The following is a 27,988-nucleotide window of genomic DNA, read 5'->3' on the forward strand; positions in this document are numbered from 1 at the left end:
AGCTTTATCAGCTGAAATCAAAAATAGATTTGAGATATCAGAGTCAAATCATTCGGAGATAAAAAAAGGCATGTGAAGTTATGGAGAGAAAGATAAATGAACTTAGCAACAGAACAACAAGAAGGGAGGTTAAAGAGCTCTGGGAAATTGTACAGGCAAACTGCGCTGAAATAGATAAACTAAAAACCACGAAAAGAGAGCACCAAGACAGAGTTGAAAGATTGGAAAATTCCCAAAGACTGAATAATTCGAAAATCTTGAAAGTGCCAGAAGGTAAAGAAGGCGACAATATTAAAGTGTACATAGTCAAATTGATTAAGAACACGTTAAAGATGGAGGAGTCAGAAGATGAGATAGCAAAAGATCTACAGCATGTACGTAGAGACCCTTTCATACTCAATACCAACAGACCCAAATCCAGGAACATTTTATTACATTTCTTAACTTACTCATTGAAAGAGAAAATAATGTTGAAAGCCTTGGGGATGAAATCAATTGAGGTTGATGGTGTTAGATATGAGATTAGGTCAGATGTTTGTCACAACCTCTAACAGGCAATGGGAGCTGGGGCAAAGGATCGATACACTGAAGAGATTGGGTGCCTCAGTACAGCTGGGATTTCCATCATATTTTAAGGTAATGTTAAATAACAAGATGCACATCTTCCACTCTGTTGATAAGCTGGACGACTTTATCAAAAGCCCACAACCCGATGGCTAGTGTCTTTCTTTTAATAAGATAGAGGACATCCCGTTCTGACTAACCCTGGGCGTAGTGGGGCGTAGTGGGGCTCCGCGGAGCTACGCGGAGAGGGCGAGAAGCTACGCCCACTCCCGCACTCCGCGTAGCCCCACTACGCACCTCCCTCCCGCTCTCCCCTACATACTTTATTTAAGCATTTACACGGATTAAAACAAGTTAAAAGCACTTACCTTGTCCGGGGCTCGTCCGGGTCTTCATCTTTGAATAGCGTCCTTTGCCTGGATACCAATGCGCATGCGCGGGCGGCCGCGCATGCGCATTTCTCCCGAGAAATGCGCATGCGCGGCCGCCCGCGCATGCGCATTGGTATCCAGGCAAAGGACGCTATTCAAAGATGAAGACCCGGACGAGCCCCGGACAAGGTAAGTGCTTTTAACTTGTTTTTATCCGTGTAAATGTTTAAATAAAGTATCTAGTGGAGGGCGGGAGGGAGGCGGGTGGCGGCCGACTCGGCTACGCTCACGGAGTGGGCGTAGTGTTGCCGGCTACGCTGTCTACGCAAAATGCGTAGAAGGCAACACTACGCCTACTCCGTGGGCGTAGCCGATTCGGACGCCCACCCTTAGTTCTGACTACTGTAATTACTTTTGTAATATTGCCAGACTACCAATGATTGGGCGTGAAAGAATGATTCCAAATTTAGGGAGATAAAATAAATTCAACAAAGTGTTATTGGGAACTCTATACTTAGTTTCTACACGTTCGTTCTGGGGGTTGGCCATATGGCCTTGGGCCATGAAGAGTTAGGGAAAGGTTTTCCATGGGAGGGGGGAATTGGGGGAGCACGGCTTGGGGAGCAGTGGGAGAAAAAGATCCTCTATAACCTCTAAAGTTTTCTTAGTGCTTGTTTTTAGCCTTTAGGAGAGATGGGTGAGAAGAGAGTGAACATAATAAAAATCCTCTCGTGGAATGTCGAAGGCCTTAGGGTACCGGGCAGACGGGCAAAAATACTACAATATCTGAAAGATTGTCCGGCCCAGATTATTATTGTGCAGGAGACACACTTGACAGAAAAGGAGGGTCCGTAGCTCTTTAAGGATAAAAGGTGGATCTCCTAAGTAGTTTGTACATCTCAATCAGCTGTTACAAACGTGGTGGCGATTTTAGTGAAGAGAGGGGCACAAATCAGTTTGGGGGCGCAGGTTTCAGAAAAAGCTGGAAGATGGCTAGTTGTTAAATTGAAGACCTTGGGTCGTGGTTTTACTCTAGCCGGATATTATGGCCCAAATCAAGATGATGCCTCTCCCCTAGGTGATCTGCTGGTTGAATTTGTAAATTCATCTGATCCGATTATTATGGCAGGAGATTTCAATGCTGTCCTTGATCATACCCTAGATAGAACCTCACATAGCAGAGCACTTGTAAATCCAAGAATGTCAGTGCTTATCAAGCATATGATGGCCCAGCTGGGTCTCTGTGACATATGGAGACTGAAAGCAGGGCCACAAAAAGGTTTTACATTCTACAATCAAAAATGTATACTTCAGTCGAGGATTGATTATTTCCTCATCAACAGCAACCTGGCAGATTGGGTTCATGAATATCCATGAAGGGGCCACTCAATATAGATGGACCTTAGATCACACAATCCTACAGGAAGAAGGAGTCATAGAAGCACTGAGTAGAGAGACAGAATAGTTTTTTGATTTTAACTGGGGTTCCGCTGCATCTGGAAAGATCTGGGATGCTTATAAAGCCTTTCTAAGGGGATGATTAGGGGCACTGGCTGCAGAAAAAAGACAGAGATACTATAAAGAGGTATCTGCAGTAGAGGAGCTGGTTCGTTCTTTAGAAAAATATCTGATGGACCCCAGACCCCAGGGTAGGTGAAGAAGCCCAGGCAAGGCTGCTACAGGAAGTGTTGGAAGGAAAATCTAACTTGGCAACAATTGTACATGAAAGGGTTAGGAAAAAGTGGGAGGTTAGCCGTGTGGCTCATTTCGAATATAGTGAGGAATGTAGTAATTTGTTGGCTTGGAAGGTTAAAAGAGAACAGCTGAGAAATAGGATAGACCAGGTTAAATGTGAACACATAGGAGTTTTAATCAGTGATAATAAGGATATCGAGCATGCCTTCCACAGCTATTATAGTAGAGTATACCAAGAAGGTTTAAAACCTACTCAAGATGAGGTGGAAGCATGGCTGGGGCAAGGCTGCAAAAACCCCCTTATACAATAGATAAGAGTAGGCAGTTGAATGGGGAGATTAGGGAGAAGGGAGTAGATCTCGCATTAAGACAGGGCAAAAGGGGTAAGGTGCCCCATGAAGTCTACAAAGCATTGGCAACTGTACTAAACCCTATTTGTTTTAAAATCTTTAATGATCTGTATATAGGTAGGGCCGAAATGCTGGCCTCGTGGAATGATGCTACCACCTCGCTAATTTTTAAGCCAGGCAAGTGCCCTAAAAATTGCGACTCATACCGGCCAATATCATTGCTAAATTGCGATGATAGGATTTTAGCAAAAATGTTGGCCGATAGGTTAAATGCGCCTATGGTGGAGTTGGTCCATACAGACCAAAAAGGGTTTATAGCCGGTAGGTCTCTGAAAGAGTTGACTTATTCATTGATAGGCTCGTTAGACCTGGTGCCTGATTATGAGCTCCCACTTGCGGTGATAGCACTGGATGCCACTAAAGCTTTTGACTGGGTTAATTGGGTCTACTTACAAGGTGTGGCAAAGTCTTAAAACCTGGAACAAGACAGGGATGCCCCTTATCGCTGCTCTTATTTAATTTATATATATGGCCCTTAGCTAGGAAAATTAGGGAGGATCCAGGAATAACCCTTTTCAATATGATGGCTGGAGCAAGAAACTGGGTCTGTACGCAGATGACATCCTCATTTACACAATCAACTTACAAAATACCTTGAGTCTTATTACAACCCTGACGGCAGATTTTGAAACAATCTTGTATTACGAAATGAACACGAGAAAGACTGAGGTTATGTCTTGGAACCTGGGAGCAGGAGAAGCCACTAGCAGAGGTGTGATGCGATATCTGGGGGTTATGATACCAAAGGGCATTACTAAAATAACCAAAGTCAACTTTGAGAAGATTAAGAAAGATGTCAGTGGGTTCCTAAAAATGTGGACGCACCTGCAGCTCATCTTATTGGTAAAAATGATGAACATCCCAAAATTAACTTTTTTGTTTGACCCGATTCCCCTTCCTTTTGAAAAAGAATGGCTTAAAAAATTGCAAGGCCAAAACATCAGTTTTATTTGGTCAAGTAAAGGACCCAGAATAGCTTGGAAGAAACTGAGAAGGAGGGAGGAGAAAGGAGGTCTAGCACTACCAGACTTGCTATTGTACTCATGGGCTTTTTTATTAAAGAATGGGAAAATGCTGTTGGTTGAATACACTATCTGAGATTGGGAGATTATTGGGAGCAATGTCAAGGCAAGAGTAAGGGGGTAATTTTGGTTTCATGTTTAAATATGCAGACCCCAAGTACTTCAAAAAAGTCAAGTTAAAGATCTTGAGGGGGGCTGGCTGAGACATGGTATAGGGTTAAAAGACGTTTTAAAAATACCATACTATAGCCTAATGGCTCAAATTTGGGATTCACCTGGCTCACTTGAGTGGACAAAAGATTTAGTGGCATGACCACTGAAAGAGGCAGGTTTAATAAGATGGGATTATATAATGCAAGACGGTCCCTTGATAACTTGGGAAACATGTAAACATCTTTCGGGTCATAAAGTGTCCAGATTTAAATACCTGCAAATGCAGAGTTGGTTCCAAGGTCCAGGTACGATAATAAGAAAATCAAATGAACTTGAAGATAGACTTTTGAATGAGGCAGTACTCAAGAAGGAGCTTGCAACAATCTACTGGTTGGTGGTAGAATTGGAAGATGGTGCCTTCACATTGCCTATGGAATTGTGGTGAAGATGCTTTCTGGAGTCATCGCTGGAATATCAGTGGCAAGTATCTATGTCTATGTTGTTTAAAATAGTTAAACCCGCACACCTAAGAAGAAACCATCTTTTCTCCAACGACAGAGCCTATTGGACTCCTCAGAGGTCATCAAAGTTTGGGAGCGTAGGGTACGTAGCTTGCCCTAAGTGTGGCAGTTTGAAAGAGGACGATGTACATATGTTTGTGGATTGTCCAGAGATCCAGCCATTCTGGAACAATGTGAGTAGGCCCTTGACTAGTATGCTGAAGATCGACAGTAAGGTAAGCGTTTTGCTTATTATCTTTGGATGTGTGGATTCCTTAGTAAAAATTACAAAAAAACAGGCAAGGCTGATCTTGTATGCTATACTGCTAGCACGTAGAGAAATTTGCAAGCAGTGGGTAGCCATGGCCCCTCCCAGGTTTGATGATTGGATACGCTCCATCAAATATGTTGCTAGATTGGATATGAAGGGTTTTAAAAAGCACAATTTTTGGTTTCCCCTATTGAATTGGTGTGAGTAACAGATTAATGAAGTCCAATGATTATGCCTTCTCTGCCTTGTCTGGCTATCTGGTCTCCTTTTTCCCCCTTTTCATTCAATAAGGTGGGGAGTGGAGCTATAGTAAGGGATTTTTTAAGAAGATTGAGTTTCTAACAAATGAGGTTGGTAAAGGAGAAACCCCTTGTCTCTCTTCTTTCCCTGCTTCCAGCACATAATGGCATGGTACTCCATTCAAAGGTGCAAATGGAATAGTGTTTTTAGAGGCAAATGAGGAAGAAAAAAAAATCAAGTTAGAAAAATAGAACTTTCTTTAATAACTAAAACAAAACAAAAAAAATCAGTAGAACTGGACACATGCAATTTTAAAGTGTTTAATGAAAATAACGCCATCAAGCACAAAGCGCTAACTATGGACATCTGGTTGCACCAGACTGGGGAACAGTCACAAGTTCAGGATGACGGCACTGGAGCGTGGACCAGCTACAGGGACCCAGTGTAGCCTGCTGAACAGAGTACCTTAAATGCTGGTTTGAGGAGCATTGCCAGGATCTGCATCGAAGATGCATTTTGTAGCGAAAGCAATGCATCAGTTCAAAGATATGGCGAGGGTGCGTTTGCGAGGGCCTGCATCATCATTGAGGATTACGCCAACAAGGGATGTGAGGACCTGTATCGAGGATGCGTCACATAGCAGTGGTTCCGATGGACTGCGATGCGACATGGGTCTTTGCGATGGGTCCAATTCACACAGCCGCAGCAATGCATCAGTTAAGCTTGGGTGTGCACTAAGCAGCAAAAGATAGGTTGGTTCTGATGGATCCACAGAGGCTGGCGCAGCACTTTAAGCCCACTTCAAAGGGTCCAGGACTGGGGTAGCACCACTTGGCAGGGTAGACTCACAGATGGTAGAGTCCAGGTGCAAGGTTGTTTGAAGCCAAATGTGTGTTCCTGGGATTGCAGATCAAGAGGCCAGCCAAGTAACCCTCAGAGTCACTCTGGGTTCTGGGTTCAAGAGATGCTGATCCAGTCCTTCTCACCCAGACAAAAGGGTAGCAGGTCAGCATAGAAGAGCAGCAATCCTTCAGAGCAGCAGTCCAGCAGAGTGGCAGTACTTTCAGCAGCACAGCAGTCATTCGTCCACAGTTCCAGAAGTATACTTAAGATGTGGTGTCTTTGATCCAGCTTCTGTTGGCATTCCTTTGAAGTGCCCTGCCTTCCTCGCTCTTGCTTGAGACTAACTACTTTGTGTATGCAGCCCTTTGTGTGGAGACAGGACACAGCCTATTCAGGTGTAAGTGGGTTTGGGTCCAGCTCCTCCCTGCTATCCTGCCAGTGATGGCTCATCCAGTCACATCAAAGCTCCCCATTGTGTGGCTGCCTAGAAGGAATGCACAAAGCCCAACTGTCAACTACACCCAATCATGTGACCAAGAGGCAGGCTGCAGGCACCAAATGACTTGGGCAAGAAAAGACCAACCATCTAAAAGTGGCCTTTCAAAAATTTTAATTTAAAATCTAATTTTACCATGAGTTAGGATTTTTCTGTAACATTCCAGTGACACCAAACATGATATGAAATCCTGTTCCTATTTGGTAAACTACACTTTTAAAATGTAATAAGGTAACGCCAATGTTATACAATTGAAAAGTTAGGCTTTACAGTATAAAAAAACGAATGCACTACCAGGACATGTAAAACATGTAAAACTTAAAGGTACATGTCCTACAGGGCTGTCCAGGGTGACATGAATTTAAAAGGAAGGTATGGACCTGACAAAAAGTTTACTTTGCCAGGTCAAAATGGCTGTTTACATCTGTACACACACAGGCTGCAATGACAGGCCTGAGACATGTTAAAATGCAAAACCAGTGCTGCAGTCCCACTAGTAGCATTTACCAAGTAGTGCCCCTTTACTAGAGACTTACAAGTAAATTAGATATGCCAATTGGGTATAAGCCTATCAAACATATGTTAAAAGAGAGCACAAGCACTTTAGTGCTGGTTAGCAGTGGTAAACGGCACAGAGTCCAAAGGCCAGCAAAACCAAAGTCAGCAAAAACAGGAGGTCTGAAGACACAACCGTTAGGGGGAAAACCAAACCAATGATTCCAGGTCTAACAATAAGATGTTAAATGGAGACTCTAAGATTACTTTTAAAAAAGATTAAAACTATCACATGATCTTAAGTAAGATGCAAAAGAGATGAGAATGTCAAGGCACCATTTTAGATGCTGTAACCGAAATTCCAGAATATGCGCTGGAAGGTGCATCAGCAGGTGAACACAAGAGGAATCTTTTTTTCTGGTATAAGAGATATACAATAGATATGAATTTCTGTTCTTTTATTTGAGAGTCTAAATGAGGGGTTTTATTTAAATGATATACACTGTTGATTTGTAAACAGTTAATTGTTTTGAATCCGTACGGGACACAACTAAAAAAAATATCCTTGATGATGGGACTTTACCCTTGAAGCATACTGGGTTTATGACCATTTCAAGTACATATATATTTTCAAAAACATTGACCTAGAGTAAGAAAAGAAGTAATACATTTGTAAACGTTTTAATAATATTAAAAAGGAAATAGTTTGAACAAGGGAATTTAATCCATTTTAGATGGATGCAAACCTGCACTGATTTAGAGGACCAAAAGGTCCGCAATAATCTTAATAAATAAATATCATTATAATAGGAGCGCAACAATGTTAAAGTTATTGCCTTTCCAGATGGGTTTGAATGCTCTGATTCTTGATGTCCAGGGTGTTAAGGAGTATGCAGTGGGACCTGTTCATTGTGTTTATATTAGGACTATCTAGAATTTGAAGTCTCAGAGCATGGATGTAGATAGCAGTGATTAGGTTACAGATTTTCTCTATTAAGTGCTTGTCGGGAATGGAGGGTTCTTTAGATCACTTTGACAATGGTTGAATGGTGCAAGTGGTCACAGCGAGGTCTTGCGTTTGTATGATGTAGGAATGACTGGGTAGTACAGGCCAAGTAGCCTAGTGGACAACAACAATTCCCCTCTCTTTTGTGTGTGTGATTGATTTGCTAGATATTAAGGCTTGTGAGCATAAGGTTGTCTAGCATGTGTGTAGAGATATGACGGTTTTCCATTCAAGAGCCTGTACCTTCCCTAGTCCAATCCCCTCTCCCCTTTACATTGTTTTGGACAGGCCCATATGATAGCGGAAGTTTTCCCGCTTTGGTTCATGTAAATATTATAATTGTACATTATAATTTGTTATCCTTCCTTTTCCTTCTCTAAATCACAAGAGCACCCTTTTCTTTTCACTGACTATACCTTGATTGTCCTTTTGCGCCGTTTTATAAGTATAATTGTTCTATGAAGATGTAAATAAATATGTAAATTTTTATATAACAAAAACCCAGAGTGTGGTTACAATCTATTGTTTATTTCTTAGGCTAAAACTGCTAATTTTGGGTACATTTTCCTCGTTTGCTTTTTTTATTTGCAACTAATGTGTAGATAACTAATGCCAATTCCAATACATCTCCCACATCCTGCTTGAATCTATGTATGCAGAGTTAATCGCATCATTAAAACACAAATGATATTCATGTAAGTTCTGTTTGAATCGATGTCAAGGACCACCTTTCTTTATATCATTTATACCCAGGTCCTTTGACTCTGTGGGTGAAACCCCATTGATTTAATGGAGATATGTGTGAGCCTTGTTTCTGTTGTGGAGAGTGCACCCATGTCCCATTGTATGATGATGTCTGCAGTGTGAGGCACATAGTTCCCAGCAGAGTTTGCACTGATAAGAGCCTGAGGGTTTGTGTTTTTGGTGATCTGTGTGTGCCAGTGAGTGATATGCCAATGATGTGTGGTTGCTGTTCAATGGTACGAATGGTAAATGGGTTTGCTCACTGTGCCACTGGAACTAAGCTGAATCCAACTGAGGAGGCATAGATATGCTGAAACCTGTCTTGAGTTGCATGTGTTCCAGGTCATAGACAACCTTCATTAGGAGTTTGGACTGGACTGTTCCTATCAGCGTGGGACCATGGCTGATTTGTAAACATCTAGTTCAGATCTGAGATGGCATGGTGGGCAAAAAATGATGAGTTGGAATGCTACTCAAGTAATTGCCAGTGGTTAGACTATTTCAAGTGTTCCTCCCATCATTTATCTAGTTTTAAATGTGTTTCATGGTCTAGATGGGAGTGGACTGCTGCAATGTCCGTGAGGCACTTCATAGTATTGCTAATAATGGACAGTGATTCTAACAGTGGGTTATTCCTGGCCCACATAGGCCCAAACAGGTGACACACATATCAGAGTAGGGTTCAGACATAACTGACTTGGTGGAAGGGCTTGGGCTGACATCAGGTAAGGAGGGTGGTGACTGCTGGGGTACTCGCTTTACTGCAAAATGATCAGCACTTTTGTAATTAGCTGGCTGGATGGAAAATGATTAGAGTGGCAATTTGCTGGGTGGCTTGAGCAGGTTTTCATTATGAACACAGTCTCTGCTTCAACATCAATCCACTGCCACTTGGGGAGTGTTGGGTGGCCCTCGTTTACTGAATTGAGTGAAGGAAAAATTGTTTGCTTCTTGAGCAAGGCAATTATATGTTCCTACTCACGGTGCCACTCCTATCTCACTGTGACAGAATGCATCTAGCAATATTAAGTGTTAGCCACATACTTTAGAGGAGATAATTATGTAGAAGTACAATAAACATGGGCAATGAAGGCCTCACCCTTCTCTTCAGTAAGCCTTAGGGCTTATGAACTACATAAAATTATTTTCTCAGCTTAAACACCTGGAGCCAGATCACAAAACAATTTCGACTGGTGTCAACACATGCCCTGGGTGGCAAATTAAGACAGTGCTTGGTGCAAACACCCTTTAATGCTGTATTATGAAAGCAAAATTCTGGAGTTTATAATACGTTACACGATTGTTCGTAATTTTGTGATGGTAATATTTACTGTTGTTTTTTGTCCTACTGTGCTTTTGTGGGGAAGTATTGCGATTCGATGTTGCACTGAACGGTGGTGCCTCATCCAGCTTGTGTTGTTATGTTGCTTTATGTATGTTATTATGTTATGGTCTGCTGCTTACTTTAGGTGTGTCAATAAATGCTGCTACACTTCTGGCCAAAAGCAGAACATACTTTTAAGATTCTGTCTAAGATGGTACAATTTATCTGCTCTAGCTGTTGAATTATTTAATACAACCATCAGCCTAAAATAAGTGCCATGGAAAGGCATTGTAAAATGCCCATCATAATATGGCTGGCGGTGTCTGATAGACACCGCCACCATATTATTCCTTTTCCGCCCCAGCCGCAAGGCGACCGGGGCGGAAAAGCGGCGGACGGTCTTTCCATCCGCCGAGGTCCCCCCCGCCATACTAATATGGCGGGGGGGGGAAACGAGTGTGGATGTCGGGCGGATTGCCCCCGCCAGGCTGGCGGTGGCTACCGCCAGCCTGGCGGGGGCAATCCGCCCGACATCATAATGGGCCCCTATGTATCTTGAAATCCTGGCCTTGGTCTGCAAATATGTATTTGTGCTTCTTTCATTAATATATCCATGCAGATACATAGGATCCATAATAAGGCACTCTGCTTTGCCCATAGAGCCTACTATAAAACAATCCTCATGCTGCCTAAGTGTTTACTTCCAAGTCTAAACAATGCTCTGCATTCGGGCTCTTCCCTCCCGCATCAGTCCCCTGATTCCAAAAGGCTCAGTGCGGAGCTAGAAGGGAGGTGCACCTTCTCTTTTGTTGCTTCCTTGGTCTGGAATTTACTCCAGCTTGGTCTGCACAATCTTGACAGCCATTAGGAAGCCTCTTGAAATTAGTTTGTATTATTGATTATCTTCATATCTTTTCTAATGTTGTTAGTCAGTTTTGTGCCAATATGTCCGAGGGCATTAATTGCACTTAATAAGTAACCACTCAACTCACATCTTGCATGTGTAGGTTTTCAATATATTTAGTGGATGTCATTAGGCCCAAAACATAGAGATGGAGGCAACTTTAAAACACAACTAGGCTGAAATGATGAATTGTGGCTCTTTCTCTTTGGTGATGGAACATTTTCACATGAGGAATAGCAAAGGTGTCTGCCACCTGATCTGTGGGGGGACTGAGGGGTAGCTCAACTATGTGAAGCCTGCAAATATAATTTATGTCTAACCAGAGGCATATCTCTTTCGCCTAAAGCTAACACCTCTATGATCAGGTTCCCAGAGTGCATTATAAGATAGATGTAGAATGTGTGTTAGTGTATGCCTTGTGTGTTTATTCACTGAAATAGTGTCTATGAAGACGCAGTACAACCTCTTTCCCCTTATGTAGGCATTGCATTGCTGTGTCCTGTCTTCCACCTTTTGTAGTTTGGCAGAAAAATGCTTGTGAAACCTTATTCTGCTGTCAAATGAAGCCATGCTCTGTCAAAAGTAACACACATATGATGGTGTGTATAATAGGTTATCATTGCAAAAGATTTGACAATGTAAACAATTATTTGTGTACTACTTGCCCTAGTATTACAATAACAAACTGGTAACCATGTTTTCTGCCTGGTGTCTCTCTTGTGCTCTATTTAAGGTTGTCCTTTTCTCTACCACGGTCAATCTAATTGCTGTAAATAGTGTAGACATTTAAGAACATGCATTGACTATGGTCATTCCTCGCAAAGAAATTTTTTAGAAATGTTAAACATATATTACATCACATACTGCACATTGTCCCTGCAGGGTTTAAAGATTTTTTAATATTTTAGTGGATTTCTTATTTTGTACTGGGGGATTCAGGACAGAACTAAAAGTATGATTGTTGCTATTATACCAAATGTTATAAAAATATTAAGAGGCACTCTTCCTTTGGAGACTTTGCCCATCAGTCGCACATTCTAAGTGCTCTAGAGATTGAAGGAATTCTTGTATTCTTTGCATGGTAGAACACCATTCATAGCAAAGTTATTCAAGGCATCTACCATTTTGCCACTTCTTTAGGCCTGGTGGATCACCTCATATGAGATTTGCTCAATATGGGGTGCTAAAAAGAAAGATTGTATTTTGATTTTGATAACAAAGATACCTGGCAGAGTAATTAACAGGTTTTAATCTTGCCAACTGATTGGCACTCCCTTATTCAATATCATGAGGAAAGGAAGATGTATTAGAACATTGGAACGTTGAGCGCTTCATTGAAGACAATGGAGTGCTCTGGGCTTCTACTGGCTGGTAGAAGCCCAAAGAACAACATTCCAATGTTTTTTCATTTCACAGCTGTTGCTGTGAACAAAGTCCTCTCAGAGCCCGAGGGGATTTAAACCCATTCAGGCTCTGAGAGGCCTTTGTTATTATATAGGGGTAGAATGCTCTAATTGTCTAAGAGCCCCCCGTAACAGGCTCTACTGCCCATTAAATGCCCGCTCCCTTGTTAAAGGCCCAAGCTGCACAATGGCATGGGCCTTTGATTTCCAATAGAGCCTGCTAAGTCAGGCTCTAAGGCTATATTAGGAATAAAACCAGAGACTTGTCAGTCAATTATTTCAAAATCAGGTATCATAACCCACTGAGATCAATATTCTGAGATGTGTACTTGTGTGTGGCCTCCAACAAGCTTATGCTGCAATGTCTCGGTAAGCAGACTGAAAATGTCCCTTTAGTCAATAGTCAGTAGGGCCTTTTTAAAGATAGAATTTAAAATATTTTATGAGTGCATTGTCAGTTCAGATAAGGAATTTTCGGGAGAATTGGCAAAAAGGGTCATCGCTTTGAAATAACTTTACAAAAACTGGTTCTAAAGCGCTTTTTTTGAAATGTGGAGAAGCTGCTTTTTAGCTGTCAAATCACTAAAGGATCTGTAAGTAGCCTATAAGCATTGTCAAATCCACTGAAACATGTTTGCTGTAATAGTATCGGGTTTGACCAAGTTTAAAAAGCACAAAGTATCTCTCTATTTTCTTGTATTGGCACTCAAACCCATTTCTTGAGGTGTTAACCCTGACTTGATTGGCTGATCCGTTAGAGCCCCATCCCCCAAAGGTTTGGTCTAATTGCACACTGACTCTGACATGAAAACCAATATTGTCCAACTGTTTTCCGACTTAGACACCAAAATTATACAAAAACCTGATCACAGTATGGTTTGAATTTCCCTTTAATACCTGATTAAGTTCTCCATTCGGAAGAACAGGCCACATGTAGGTGTGTTTATTCCACACAGGGTTCTCCACTTTGGAATGCTTCCATTGTCCTGGCTTTGCTGTGCATTCATGCTTAATAGCCCATCTGGAAAGACATGATATGGAGAAGTCATTTTTCTTAACGCCAGCATTGGATCACTCCACACCAAAGTTCTCAGACAGACTTTTACATGTCCTATGGAAAAATGTCATTCTATTGATTCCATTGTTTGTAAACGTTTGTCTGTTTGTGTTATGAAGAATAATACTGTCTCAAAAGTTTCAAGAAAAATTGAATCAAGGGAAATCTGTCTCTTTTTTAAGTATGCCTGATAACTGTAACTGTGGTTCATAAAACATCTACATCCACTCCACAAGCAAATTAGAAAAAAATCAGAAGGAATTCTTTTTGAAAACAGGAAAGAGCCTGCTTTCAGGCTGTCCGTTGACACCTGAACTGCAAAATGTGACCTGAGCTAGTGTGTCCTGCAAATTCGGATTCATGATTGGCTATCAGAAGTCAATTAGAGAAGCCCTGATACATCAACATTTTCCATCAACAACAGTAGGGCCTTGTGTTTATTCTTTTCTAATCGTCTGATGAAACCTAATCCTATATAAGGATATGCAATGCCTTCTAGTTGTGCAGGACGGTCATTTCTCAGCGGTGCGTGAAATGACCCTCTGCAGTTCAATTTTTTTATTTACTTGCCAGCGGATGTTAATCATTGATTGAAAAATGGGAGAGATGGGCCGTGGTAACCACACACAATACTTAGACACAGTTTATTGATCCTAACAATTATATCTACATGCTAAAACTGTACATTATCTTGTACACAAAACATTATCTTATGAACCACATAACAAGATAAAGATCATATATTTTAATTATTGATAACAGCTCACCTAAATTTCATTTACTATTTTTTCCCAAATATTTTTTGAAAAGGAAAATAATTTTGCATATCAGCCTGCATTTACTCAAAGGCATTAGTGTAACACCAAATGGATAACATGAACCCATATTTATGTATTACGCTCAGGATAATATATATGTATGCTTTTCCTGGTCTATAAAGACCAACGAACTGCAAACAAATACACCAACATTCATAAATGAAAACGTGTTACTCATCTCTTCATAGTCCTTGCACAGAGATCTTTGAACCTGCACCTAGGATTTGCATAGCTACATCCCAAGTACTTAGAGGAAGTAATATCTGTTTGTGTAAAGATTTTGAGGGCCCAAACAAGTTTGAATATGAACGCCCTGCAAGGACGCTGCAAAAAATCCTAAAGACCAGACGAATAATGTGAGAAACATTAACTGAAAATTACATTTGCCTTTTCTCCCCTCTGTGACATTTAGCAAAGAATCCTATTTGCATACGTCTGGCACCACACAAAAAAATGAAACACAGTCTGAAATTCTAGACTAACTACTTTAGATGGTGCTAGACTCATTTGCAAATTCAATTTGCTCTCCAGTGGCTCAAATGAACAACAATGGCAAATGAGATTGCAAGAGACTGCCTCCATGATTCTAAATCCATGCGTTTTTTTCATATTGGAAGGATGGCTCCCTTAGGTATGGCCCACCCCCAATTTTTGCCCCCAGCATGTATCCCATAACATGTGCAGGGCCTTAAAACAGAGACATCACGAAACGAACATTCTCTTACATGTGCATTCAACTATATTTCTGCTCATTGCCCAAACACTTAGGGTCTCATTTACAAGCCCATTGTGCTACCGGTTGATCACTTTTTTGATGCACCGGCAACGTATGGCCTTGCCCATATTTACAATGCCACGTAAAGTCACCATTCGTGAATTCTTGGATTGTGATGTAAAGGACAAGATAGTATGCTCAGCACAGGGTTCATTCTTTTGGGATGTGTATTTTTACGTCAGACCAGGCATCAGCAATGACTGTGACAATTCAATATATTTTAAAGTGTGCAAATATCTCACCTATCAGAAGTGAACGTTGTTTCTCTGAATGCTCAAGCTTTTTTGTTAAAAAAATACATCTGGGGTTTCTGAATAAATGCATGAATGAATTGGTCATTAATAGGGTCACTGTATTCCCACACAGTAGGAAAATAGGAACATTTTTACAGCCATCCAGGTTTTAAGAATCTTCCTAAACTGAAGATTGTTGGTCAGATGATTAAGGATCTAGGATGCCTCCAAACAACACAAACATATCTTAGGAAGCAGCAGAGCAGATGCAGAATGAAGGGCTCAAGAGGATGATGTTATGGAAAGTGGTGGCATAATAAAGCTGGGCCCTGGCCATACAAATATGTGTGCCATATAACCAGGCCCTTGAAAAGTATCTGACTATGAAGAAAGAGCTAAGAGAAATTAATGAGTTGATGTAGGTGCTAATGCCTGCTCCACACTCTGTTGGCAAAGTCAAAGCTTTAATTTAAAGTTCCCTGAATAATTCATCTCTTCATTCACTTGTGTTAGACCTGTCAGCTTTAGGCTGGTTTCCCCCAAACCTTTTGCCTTCCTCCTTCATGCTCTGCGCACTTTTCCACAGCTCACCAGTACTAAAGTGCATGTGCTCACTCCTTAAAACATAGTACCAATGGCTTCTCCCCAATTGACATACCTAATGTACTCCTATGTCTCTAGTAAGGTGGTACTACATGTACCCAGGGCCTGTAAATTAAATGCTACAAGTGGCCCTGCAGCACTTATTGTGCCACCCATTAATGTAGCTCTTTAAACATGTCTCAGGCCTGTCATTGAGCCTGTGTGTGCCTTTTTAAACTGCCATTTTGATCCGACAAGATAAACCTTTTTGCCAGCACCTGGACTCTGCCACTTGTGAGTCTGCTCAGCCAAATGGTGCCCCCACAGTCCTGACACCTTGGAAGTTGGCTGAAGGTGCTCTGCCAGCCTCTGTGGATCCAGCAGAACCGATGCATCTCCTCTGCTGTGTAGCACAACCCTGTGCAGAACCGATGCATCACAACTGCTTCGCGGTTCGGCTCCATCACAAAGACAGGTATTGCATTGTAGCTTGCGCCTCATCAGAATCACTGCTGCTCAATGTATCCTCAGCACAGACCCCTCACACCGCTTGTCTATGGCAACTCCAATGATGACATCAGACTCCACATCGCAGCTCTTAGGAACAAACACATCACCCCGACTGCATGGCACATCCTCGACACCAGACTTCACATTGCAAGCGCTCAATGATGGGATCCTTGACTATGACATAGGACCTTGCAGCGCAGTCTCAACACATCTTGGAACTAATGTTGCGCTTTCACTGTGCGATGCTTCTTAGTTGTGGACCTTCACAATGCTCCGCAAACCAGGATTAAAGGTACTCTGTTCAGCGAGCCTAAGTGGGTCCTTGTAGCCGGTCCACGCTCCATCATTGTCGTTCTGACCATGAGACTTTGTCTCGCTTCGGCGTAACCAGATATCCACTGTTAGCACTTAGTGCTTTTTGGTGGACTTTTTACTAAAATTTAAAAAATGTTTATTTCCAGTTATACTGATTGGATTCTTGTTGTTTTGCTTTTGCTTCATTCATTTAAAAAATACTCTATTTTTTTAACTGGTGTGGGATCCTTTTGTGGTGTATTTTCACTGGGTTGCTGTTCGAAGTGTTGTGCAAAATATTAAAACATTAACTCTAACTTAAGCTTGACTGCCATGTGCAGGGCTACCAAATGGTTTAGCACAAGTAAATTTAGGGTTTGCTTGTGCCTTCACACTGACAAGGATTGTGGGTCCTCCTTTAGTAGGGTTTCACCCCCCCAACCAGTGACCCAGTTTCTTACACATGGGTACCATGAATGAATACAACTGTTATTGCCATTAAACTGCACAACTGTCCATGTCATGAGGCCATTGAACAACTTGGATTAGCCTCTAGGCTCTGCTCTCGGGTTATAAGAGATAAATACTATACAGTAAAAACCCCAAAGTTTTTGGTGCCTAGTCTCATAAGTTCTCTTCTCAAAATATTATCGTTTCCTTCCTATCTGGTGTTTGATCTCCCTGGCATACACCAAATCGGCTATGGTGGTATTTACGTAAGATTTCGGGTGTTCTCAAAAGATTTCTATATTTGATTTCCCCCCATAAATGTTATCAGTTTGGAATAACCATGTAAATTGTGAAAATCACCTCTACATGCTTACTCTGCGGTAGTTCATAAAAATGACCCTCCAGTAATTAATATTATTGAGGTGTCTGAAAACTATGTGCTTCTCCTTGTGAACTTCCCCCTCCATATGTGCTGCCAAACATCACTTGGACTGTCTATGAAGCTATTACAAATATCTAGATAACTTTTACAACGATGTATACAAAGGGTCATATGTGTGAATTGCAGAAATGGTAGATAGGCATTGCACAGACTACAGGAGCAGCAGGCTGATACTCAGAGCTCTACATAAGAGTTGTACAGCATCTTCCAGCAGAGAGCAGAATGGCTTTTGTGCTGAACTCTATGCTGACAAATGTGGTTTTCTGGAGGTCATGAGTCTGAATTCTGTCAAATATCAGCCATCCCTTCTTGCAAGATGGGTAAACTGAATACCAAATATTGTACTCTCCTATTTACTGCACTTGGTATTTAGTACTCCATAAATAAATTTATATTTACCCTTTCCGCCGACCAAACTGGGTCTAAAATTGTTCAGGTTGCAGAAGCATAAACAAGGGTGAGCAAGAACATGAATCCCCTTCTCGAGAGGTTTCCTATCACAAAATAATCCCACTTCTATATCAATATCTTTCACTTGGAAATAATATATTGGGAAAATGCTGTTTGTGGGCAACATTCAAGCTGACCGGTACCTGTGGTCAACAGCAAGCGAAAGGGGAAAGGAGCTTCTGTCTGCAGGAACTTAGCTACCTGTTTTTCACGAATGTAAAGCAAACTCGGGACAATTCAGAGTTCAGGGGAGGAGACTGTTTAGGCCCTAAACTTTAGGGTGAGACGACCTTGACTACATTGGCCTGCTTAGGACTGTCATGTGAGGCACTTTGCTGAAAGGGAATCTGTGCTAAGGTGGCCAAGTGCAGGGAGAAAAGGCTTTTGTTTATCAGCAACAAAACCCCGAGTTCTGGTTTGTATCTGGACAAAATATAATTTGCTTAGCAATCGAAATGTACAGCTGTAACAGCACTGGCAGATGTAGTGAGGGCTTTTAAGATCTCTACCAGGCAGACGGACACCTTCTAACAGGGAGGGCGGTCTGACAGGTTCCAAGTGAAGCTGCCCTAGTCATAAGATGTGTCACAACAGCAAGTTTTCATTTTTATGTAAGTAAAGGCTGTAATATAGTTAAATCGTGTAATGGATTTAGCACCAACAGCCAATATGTATGTGCATGGGTTGTTTAATGACAGTGCATATGGTCTGCAGTTTTAAACATCGGTTTTGGCATCTACTAATTTTCTCCTCTTTGTTATGTTAAAAGCTGGGAAAATACATTCAAGTCAGAATTTGAAACCGTGACCTGTACATTTTTCACACACATCTGCAGCAGGCGCCTAACCCCCAAAAGGCTAGGAATGACCCACAACCTTTTAAAGCACAACTCCTATCGATTTACATTCAGTTACTCCAAACTTCTTTTTAAAATGTCTTCAATAAAGTAATCTTCTTAACTTTAAAAGACATTGGGATTGATGAGTACGTTTATACCGTTAGCAATCAAAGACAACTATTTGAAACTCCTGTAAAGCTCCCACAAATATTTGTTGCAGGTGCTCACACCACTAATCTCACTTACACACTCGTTAGCCAATTGATAGATTTCAAAGAGACACGCAAAAGACCTGCTCAGTGGTTCACACAGAAGCAAGTAAACAATTAATAATACATCATGGTAAAAAATAGCCTCGTTGTGAATGTTTGTTTGTTGTTTTGATAGGTTATGTTTATAAATATTTGTAGAATTGCCTCATAAAAATGATCCTGGCATATGTTAGAGTTGTATGTTCTCTGCCAGGTATTACAGGGCACGTTTATCATTCTTTCATGCAACGCAACGCTGCACTGCTGCATTGTGTTCCATGAAGGGAGAGATCAGAAGTGCTCCGTATTTACAAAGATATGGATTTCTGCTTTCTCATTTCGCGGGCACACTCTGTGCTGCCTAGCGCCAGTGCACGCACCTGCCTCTCTCGGGTAGGTGCACTATTTTGGTAGAAACCAAGGTTTTCAAGTCATACATGAGTGGATGTATGGGAACACCCATGTTCCTCCAACGTAACACCTACCTGCCACAAAGTAATGCAAGGCAGTGCTATGCGCTACTTGTGTTACTTTGTATTTACTAAACCATACAAAGTGGCAACGCGTGGCTTAGTAACGCAAGGACAACGCAAGTACTTGGTAAATCTGCCTCTACATATTTTCTTATGAAGTCATCAAACAGCACACACCACTTTATGATTCTGGATAGGTAATGCAATGGTCGAATAACTTTTGCAGCAACACTTGGACTCACCAACTGGGTTTACATTCTGTGGTAGTACGTATCTCCTTTTGGGTTAGTAGTGGTGCTGGTGTAAATACCGCAGTCAGTTGTCAAGCATCATTGCAATATATGTAATGCAGAATATTTTGCTAACTTTTACCGACACTGGTAACAGTTATGTGTTCTCCACAATGTTAATACAAAGTCGCACCAATGCAATCTGTATATCTTTGCCCTGTGTCATTAACCTAAAAAGAAACATTCGAAGGAAATAAGAGTGGAAATAATAATTGAAAATTCCTTTACTATCCACTAGGATGGCGGCAGCGATTCATGTGACGCCTGCTGTAAGTCCAATGTAGCTGCATTGCGCCGTTGATTTACTTCTGTGAAATATATTGTCCGGCTCATATTTTCAATTAAAGGCTACTCAGGTCCAGCGAATTGAAGCTCTGTTTTTAGTATGGACCCTCGGGCATCTCTTAAATAGGAGTATACACAGGTGTACACAGGTGCTGGCAGAGTGATCAGACGTCAATGTCCACAGCCACAAACAATACTTGAAAAATAACTAGTAAGAAGGAAGCTGACTGACTGGTACTAATTTAATTCATACAACTAACTGAGCATGAAATAAATAGAAAGACGCGTGTTTCTTACCTCAACATTTCTTTTTTAAGTGTCACAATGTAAAAACGGAAATGTAAATGTATTTAAAACATTCAATTGAAACTGGGATTGGCAAGTAGAAATGATTTTGGGATATAATGGTCATCTTTTTCATGAATCCTGATCATGCAGTGCTACTAGTATTCTAAAGACGGTCTGAATAACAAGGCAAGCAGATGCAGCGCTTACATTCCTCCAGAGACAAAAGACACAGAGTTATTACAAAATAATCTTTCGAGTAGTGACCTCTTAGTTTATAATCTTCTCTGCATATACTTTCACTCTTGTATCTACCTTAAACCACGGTTGTTTTATGCAGAGAGCGTTACTACATGTACGAACCGTTTAGAATGCGCCACTTCAGAGAGGTTGACAACAGATTATTGTAAATGAAGTGCCCTATTAACTGAAGGGACACCTCTTGTTTAAAACAAACAGCCAGCAACACAAAATGGCGGACTATAGTGGTCAGCAATTCATTGGCCTTTGTGCCGAAAGAAATGTTACGAATGAACTGCGCTGTATTTATTTGCCCCCCCTGAGTGGTCTACCCCTGGCATGCCCGGGGCAATGTCTTTTAGAGAGAGCCCATTACCGTCCGTGAAGTGGCAGCAGACACACAATATGTCCATGGAGTGTGGGGTGTTCCTTTGTCGGACAAGCACTTCAGGCGCCGGAGCACTTCAGTTGCTTCTGAATGGAAACAGGGCCAACGACTGAAATCAACCTTGTGCTCACTGAAAGGTCCCTTTGGTACTCCTCTGTGTGCAATATTGCACTGGAAAGCTTTCAAGAGACCATGGCAGGCTATTGAAAGGACACTAACAAAGAGACTCCTAAAAATTAAGGAGCTGTTTTGTGTGCGAGATGAGACAGGGGGTAGGGGTCTCTTACAATCCAAACGGTAATTCTCGTTGGTAAATGCTGAAGTACTTTCAGTGATTCCAAGCAAATTGTGAGAATGACATCGTAGTTTATAGATGGTGCCACTTCAAATCTGATTATTTCAGCCAGAGGCTGACATCTCTCACACGTGTCTGATAATCAGAGACATATTTCATTTTAAGGGAAGAGGCATAAGGGAGACAAACAGAGCACAACTTAAAAAAATGATGCTTCTGTGGGAATATCACTAATGAGCTACATATGACGAAAGTGAGGTATTGATTTTCCGGTAAAATGATCTCTTTTACCGAGTTACCCCATTATTTTACTCAGCATTACCTAGAATACATAGGGGCAGATCTACAACCCCCATTATTGGTGGCGCATGTTGCTGCTCCATATTTACGAGAACAGGAAAAGCCACTCTGCGTGGCTTTTCCTGTCCTTGTAAATATGACTCCTTTACACGCAGCACTTTGCGAGGAAGGGGCGTTCCATGAGTGTTGCTGTGGGTGTTCCCACACAACACCCATGGAGCAAGACACATTTCCAGATTTACGAGGAATCTTTAATCTGGAAATGCGTCTGAATGCTACGCCACTCTATGGGTGGCATAGCGAGGCGCAACGAGGAGAAATGTTTTCATTTCCCCTTGTTTTTTCCAATTTCAATGCGTGCTTCTTTCTACAGCATCCATTGAAAGAGGAAAAAGCCTGTAGTGATTGTTTTTGTGCAGGAAGGTGCCCCTTCCTGCTCAAAAACAATGCAGCATTGCAGCAGTTTGTGCTCCAGCGCAGGGGAGAGCACAGGAATGCGACATATTATTGTAAGTATGTTGTATTCCTGTGCTTCGGAAGTGCCGTAGCGTGGCACAGCCAAAGGGCATGCGTTACCGTGCTGCGGCACTTCCTTGTAAATCTGCCCCACAGATTGTACCTGCGATGGTACAATTTAACACCAACATTTCCAGATAAAACATATTGCACTGATAAAGTAAAATTGCAGAAAAACTTTTGCACCGGTCATCCAGTTCAGGTGTAAGTGCAAAATGCACCAAAACAAAGTCAAGCTAGAAATGACCCCCTCTACCCCACAACAATTCAATCAATTCTCATATCATCAAGACTTCAGATTTAAAGCTGTGTAATGCTAGTCCGGGAAACCACGTGTCCTAGTCCGGTTTAAAGGCACGTAATCCTTCTCTGACGATTCATTGTACTGGGTGGTTGCCTTCCTTATCCTAAGTATATGCAAAATTGTCCAACCACGTATAAATAACTCAGTGAATCACAATTTTAATGATAGTCAAACAATCAAATGTAAAGCAACCATTTGGTCTATGCACAAGACTATATATTTTACAGTTCTGTGAATATGTACAAACAAACTCAGGGTGACTGTACGTAAAACAGACTTGCTTTCTATATATGTTTATGGCATACTATATAATAAAACATGAGGGATTGCAATAATGTACTCGTATTTTGAAAAAGAAGGCCTCAAAAGTGAGTGCTGGTCACATGGTGCATGTGAGAATGAAAACCATAAAAGAACCTGTAAAAAGTGATCAAATTCAAATAGCAGTAGGCAAAATACCATAATTTTTACGAAAACGTTGAGTAGAACATCCTTTGTAGGGTTTTAAAGGTAAAAAGTTCTAATGCTCCATGGCATCCATTTCTAGGGAATCATATTTTTGCCACAAAGTTTCGAAAGCATTTTAATTCAAAACAATTTACAGTGTCATCATTAGGATGTAAAGGTGAAGTGTGCACTGAGCTGATTCTACAAGAATAAGTAATTGTAGAGATTCCTGGAGAAAAATCCATTCAAGGGGAGTTGAAAATCACAGGAAACTGAGGACACAGAATCATATAAATGTTATAATACTTTAGGCCTCATTACGAAGTCCATCAAAAAGCAATCCGACCGACTCAGTTTGGTCGGACTCCCATTGACTTCCATGGGAGCTTGAGTGCTGACTGACAACACAGGCTCCCATTGAAAAAAGGGGTGGTTGCAGGAAACCTTTCACCCTGTGGCGCGCACCCCATGGTGCCTGCCACACTGAGCATGGTTGTTAAGAGGGGTCCAATTGGTAACCACGGGCCACAGCCAGAGGCCTCCGAGTGAAGGAGGGCCTGCTACTGGCCCCCAAAGTCAGTTTCCGACAGCTGTTCAGTGTCGGACAGACCGATTCGGAAAGGCTGTCCGAATCCAACATCGTAATACGTCGGTCGGAAACGTGGTCCGTAAAGCTGTACGATTCAGCTTTGACCGACTGTGAGTGTCCAAATGCCGGTCGGATCCGAGTCGGAAATACCAAACAGTTATCTTCTATTGTAATCGGTCAGTCGGAATTGTTTCCGAAATGATCGGAAACATGAGTTTCGACACTGGTTAGGAAAGTCTGAATTAGATCAATACACTATAACATTCTGATACCTATATCAATAACCTACATAACACACACTAGAAAAACGTCCAATAACCTACCAACCAATAACAAATTCCAGAATAAAAAAATCTTATTCATACACACTCATGCACATTCATGCCAGAGATAAAAATAAAAGAAACACTCAAGATACGGGTATAAAAGCAAAAACAATAAGCGGCGTTCTCCCACAAGACCAGTATTGTGAAGCACTTATTAGGTTTCGCCTGCACAGCCTTTGCGCGCTGCTTGAGAAATCTATTGTTTTTAATATAAACTTAAAAGGGACTTACATCCGGCCGCCTCTCTTTCCTGGTTTCTCATTAGTTCCTGTGTGTACCACTTACCTTTCCTCCATTTTTTAAGTGGCTGTAGCATATTTTCCTGCATATACCAATGCTTGTTCCTCACCTGCTTCTCTTATCAGTTTCCTGCGGCCGAAATACTGTTAACATTCACTTTGGTGGAACTATATTTTCATAAAGTTTTGCCTTTTACTATTGCAGAATATTTATAAAACAATTTATCACCCGGAGAGATTCAATAATTTGTATAGAATCACAGGATGTTGTGCTGCGCCGCAGGGAACCTCAGTTATTGAGTCAGCAGCTTTGTCCATTGTGCCACATCCTCTCCACTCCTGTGTTATCTGTCAGGGAGCTCTTTCATTCTCCTGGACGATGATTGATTAAAAACAGCTCTTTATTCATTACGTAGGCGAAACCGATGCATACCAATACTTGTTTTTTTATTGTATCTGGAAAGCTGCCCTGTTCCCCATACAGTAGGCCTCAATTGGTTAAGTGGACAAGCCAGTGATAAAGTTCAAAGACCTAAATGGCTTATTGGCAAAAGTTATATTAGATACCATAAATCTGGTTGATTTATCAAAAAAAGTTATAAAAAAGGCAGGAGGCCTGCTATTTATTGGGAAAAACATATGTGAAACTCAATAAACCTTTAACTGTGGTTTGTTGTTACGCTGTCTATACACAATGCACAGTACAATTCAAAGGCAGCCTACTGCTGCTATATTTATTTATTTTTATACTTATTTTTTTATGGCAAGTATATGCTAGTCACATTTAGGCAGTAGTTTTTTTTCATTTTCTTCTTGTATTTTTCTTGCAAAAGGTCGATAAGGTTGTGTATGTATTTTATTGCAGATTGATGAGTGGTGAACTACTAGAAAGAGTCAGTGGGTGGATTAATGGAATGAGTGACTGGAAGCATGAATGATGAGGCACTTTTAATTATAAATTAGACAAATTTGCATTGGCAATTCTTGTTAAAAGATTTTTGACAAACCCTGAAATTACAAGAGTTAATTATTTTGTGTCATTCATTGCGTTTTTTAAAAATAAACAGGTGTGTTCCTTTGTTTACATTTCCGTCCTTTACGAGGGACCTCACATCTCCTGTAGCCTGCTACTTAATCTTATTCAATGTAAATGGATGTAGTCAAACTTAAAATGCTCCACATTAGCTAAAGCAAGACTTTTCCGACTAGTGGATCAGTGGTTTTCTAACATGTTTTTTTTTTCAAAAATGTCTTTGCTATAACTACATTAGTGAAGTATCTGCCTTCTCCTATCACCAACAACTTTACACCCAGTTTGAATGTACGTTCTTAAACATGGCTGTTTTTCTGCGGTTTACTAGAGTAAAAGTAAAATGGAATACTGTACTTTTATAACTTGAGGAAAAAGCGCCTTCCAGCACAAATACTAAATGGAATCTTTCCAATCATCCTTCCTCACCACTAGGGATTTCCAACTAATGTAAAAAATATATATATGATATACAAATTTAAATGATAGTTTTTCAGCACAGTATGTTCATTTCTGCCACTTCACCATTAAAAAATAATAGTTTATCTGCATATACACACAATATAGAAAGCCTCAAATAAACCCCACAAACATGATAATGAATAGCATATCACACTCTGTTGTACAATGTTATTCCACAAGTCAGTAGTGTGAAGAAATAAAGATCAAGAATACGGTGGATCTGGACCTTCTCACTTCTAACGTGGTAATGGGACTTGGTACTTAAACTTTGCAATGTTGCAATAAACGTTTGAAACTGTGTTTATTACATGGTCCATATAGCATGTTATATAACAATTATTTTCACTGGCCTGGCCTAAACAATTACATCACAATTCTAATTGCTTTGTACTTCATTTTGTTTTTTGAAAATGCAAGGTTTGGTCAAATAATGAGAACAATTGCATTTCTTATGATGCCCTTATGCAATCTATGCTTCCTGATTTCTTTAACTTAATGCACCTTACTTCAGCATTCTTCATACTAATTCTTAATTAAATATTTGTAGCTGGCTCTAAATTTCCCACTGTGTACAGTTACAACCGAATGTTATTTTTTAACACTTTCAAGTCTACCTTCTTAAACTATTTGGGAGGCATACGCATGAATAGCATGTTTTGTGTCCTTTTGATATTATACAATCTAAATAAATATTATAGGGTTATCTATATCTGTTATAACAGATGTAAAAGGTTCAGCAACTCTTTATACTAACATTTAGACCATCCTAGCCCCTTTAAATTTCGAAGGGCACTTTTTTTTCCATGTCATCCTAGAATTCTGTATACTCACAGCAATCTATTCTTGTAATGATGTAATTGTTTTAGGAATTTCAATTATGTAGGTACTGGCATAACTAAAAAATGTAGAATAAAAATCCATATGTAGATTGACCATCTCTATTAATGAGACTCCGTCTCTCAATTAGTTTAATGTTCATCGTCATATATCGGACAATTAATAGGCTTTCTTTCATCAAAGGTATCCCTAGGTCCCCATAGTATTCCTTTTTTAATCCCGTTATATTACAGTTCTAGGAAATACACCTTATTTTGCCTGTTAATGTGAAAAACCAACACTCATTCGCATTCCTACAACTCTTAAATCCAGATTGGATTTTTCTTGTTTTGTTAGGGCTGGAGAATAAATTCAGCAAATAGTTACATTGTGTACCTATTTAAATTAATTTCAAAACCTTTGAAGTACTTCTTTCTTCATATCAACTCCACCAGTGACTTAATTTGCTGTACAAGGAAGACACTTGATAAATAACGTTTTTCTCTCATACCGTGCAAAATAAGGAAACCTTTTGTAAATTTTTTATTCAGTGACGCCTCTGCCAATGTTTGTGAACTTAAGGCCTCTCCAGGGTGGGTGACCATTGGGTGGGAGGGAGGGTTAGACCCTTTTCCGACCTCCAAAAAGACTATGATTTGGCTCCCACAGAGACCTTTTGATACCTCCAAGTCAGACACGCATTAAACCAAGCTATTTCAAAGCGTTCGGACCTTTCGACCTCTTCCCCCTTGGAGAATAGACTTTTAGATGATTATCTGAGTAAGAAAGCAATATCACTCACCTATAGAAAGATATTAAATAATTCCCCGACCAGCTTGAGGAATTGAGATCCAAATGAGAGGAGGACATGGGCAGACTGGACGATGAGGACTGGCTGAAGGCACTGGCACCACCGAGAGAAGTGGCGATCCGGTCCCGATTCAAACTGATTCAATTGAAGCTACTACATAGGTCATATTCTTCGTTCGCTACACTAGTCAAAATTAACAGACTTGCCTCTGCACTTTGTCCCAAGGTCTGTGACCAAGATGGCACCTTCTACATCTTTGGTGGAGCTGCCCCAAAATAGGGGAATACTGGAATAAGATCACCACACACATGCAACAACTCTGTGGCAAGGATCTAGCGGTCTCACCCCAAAAGTGTTTAATGAATGTCTGGGGTACAATGGACCTAGCGAGGGGGGAGAAACTCTGGACCACATTGGGTTTTATGATAGCTAAACGCAACATAGCACCGAAATGGAGGGCCGAGTCCAGTCCACTGTTTAACGACTGGGCAAACGACATGTACTGGTGTATGGAGGCAGAAAGGGTGGTTTATGAGAGTAGGGGATGCCCACATAAATGGACAAAGATCTCGTGGAAATGGAATGAAAGTAGGGAGATGCACTGTCAACCAGTTCAAACTACCGACCCACCCAAGGTCACTGCAGAGTGAGCACACTGGGGCTGGGGTGATCCCCTGTGACGGAAAAAAGGGGGCTTGTTGTTTTAATGGTAACCCATATCTGTTTACAATCACGAGACGTAAAATGAATG

The 27,988-nt window shown here is 40.9% G+C and overlaps 1 protein-coding gene across 1 annotated transcript in view; it reads right to left on the minus strand.

The window, feature by feature from the left end:
- DCDC1 (doublecortin domain containing 1) overlaps positions 1-27,988 on the minus strand; it is a 1,658,417-nt gene that overhangs the window by 414,744 nt on the left and 1,215,685 nt on the right. Inside the window, exon 18 of the mRNA XM_078683738.1 lies at positions 13,339-13,462. Within this exon, the coding sequence (XP_078539864.1) occupies positions 13,339-13,462 (124 nt within the window). The remainder of the gene's footprint in view (positions 1-13,338; positions 13,463-27,988) is intronic.

Source organism: Lissotriton helveticus, chromosome 3_1 (assembly GCF_964261635.1).
Source record: "Lissotriton helveticus chromosome 3_1, aLisHel1.1, whole genome shotgun sequence".
Lineage (NCBI taxonomy): Eukaryota > Metazoa > Chordata > Amphibia > Caudata > Salamandridae > Lissotriton > Lissotriton helveticus.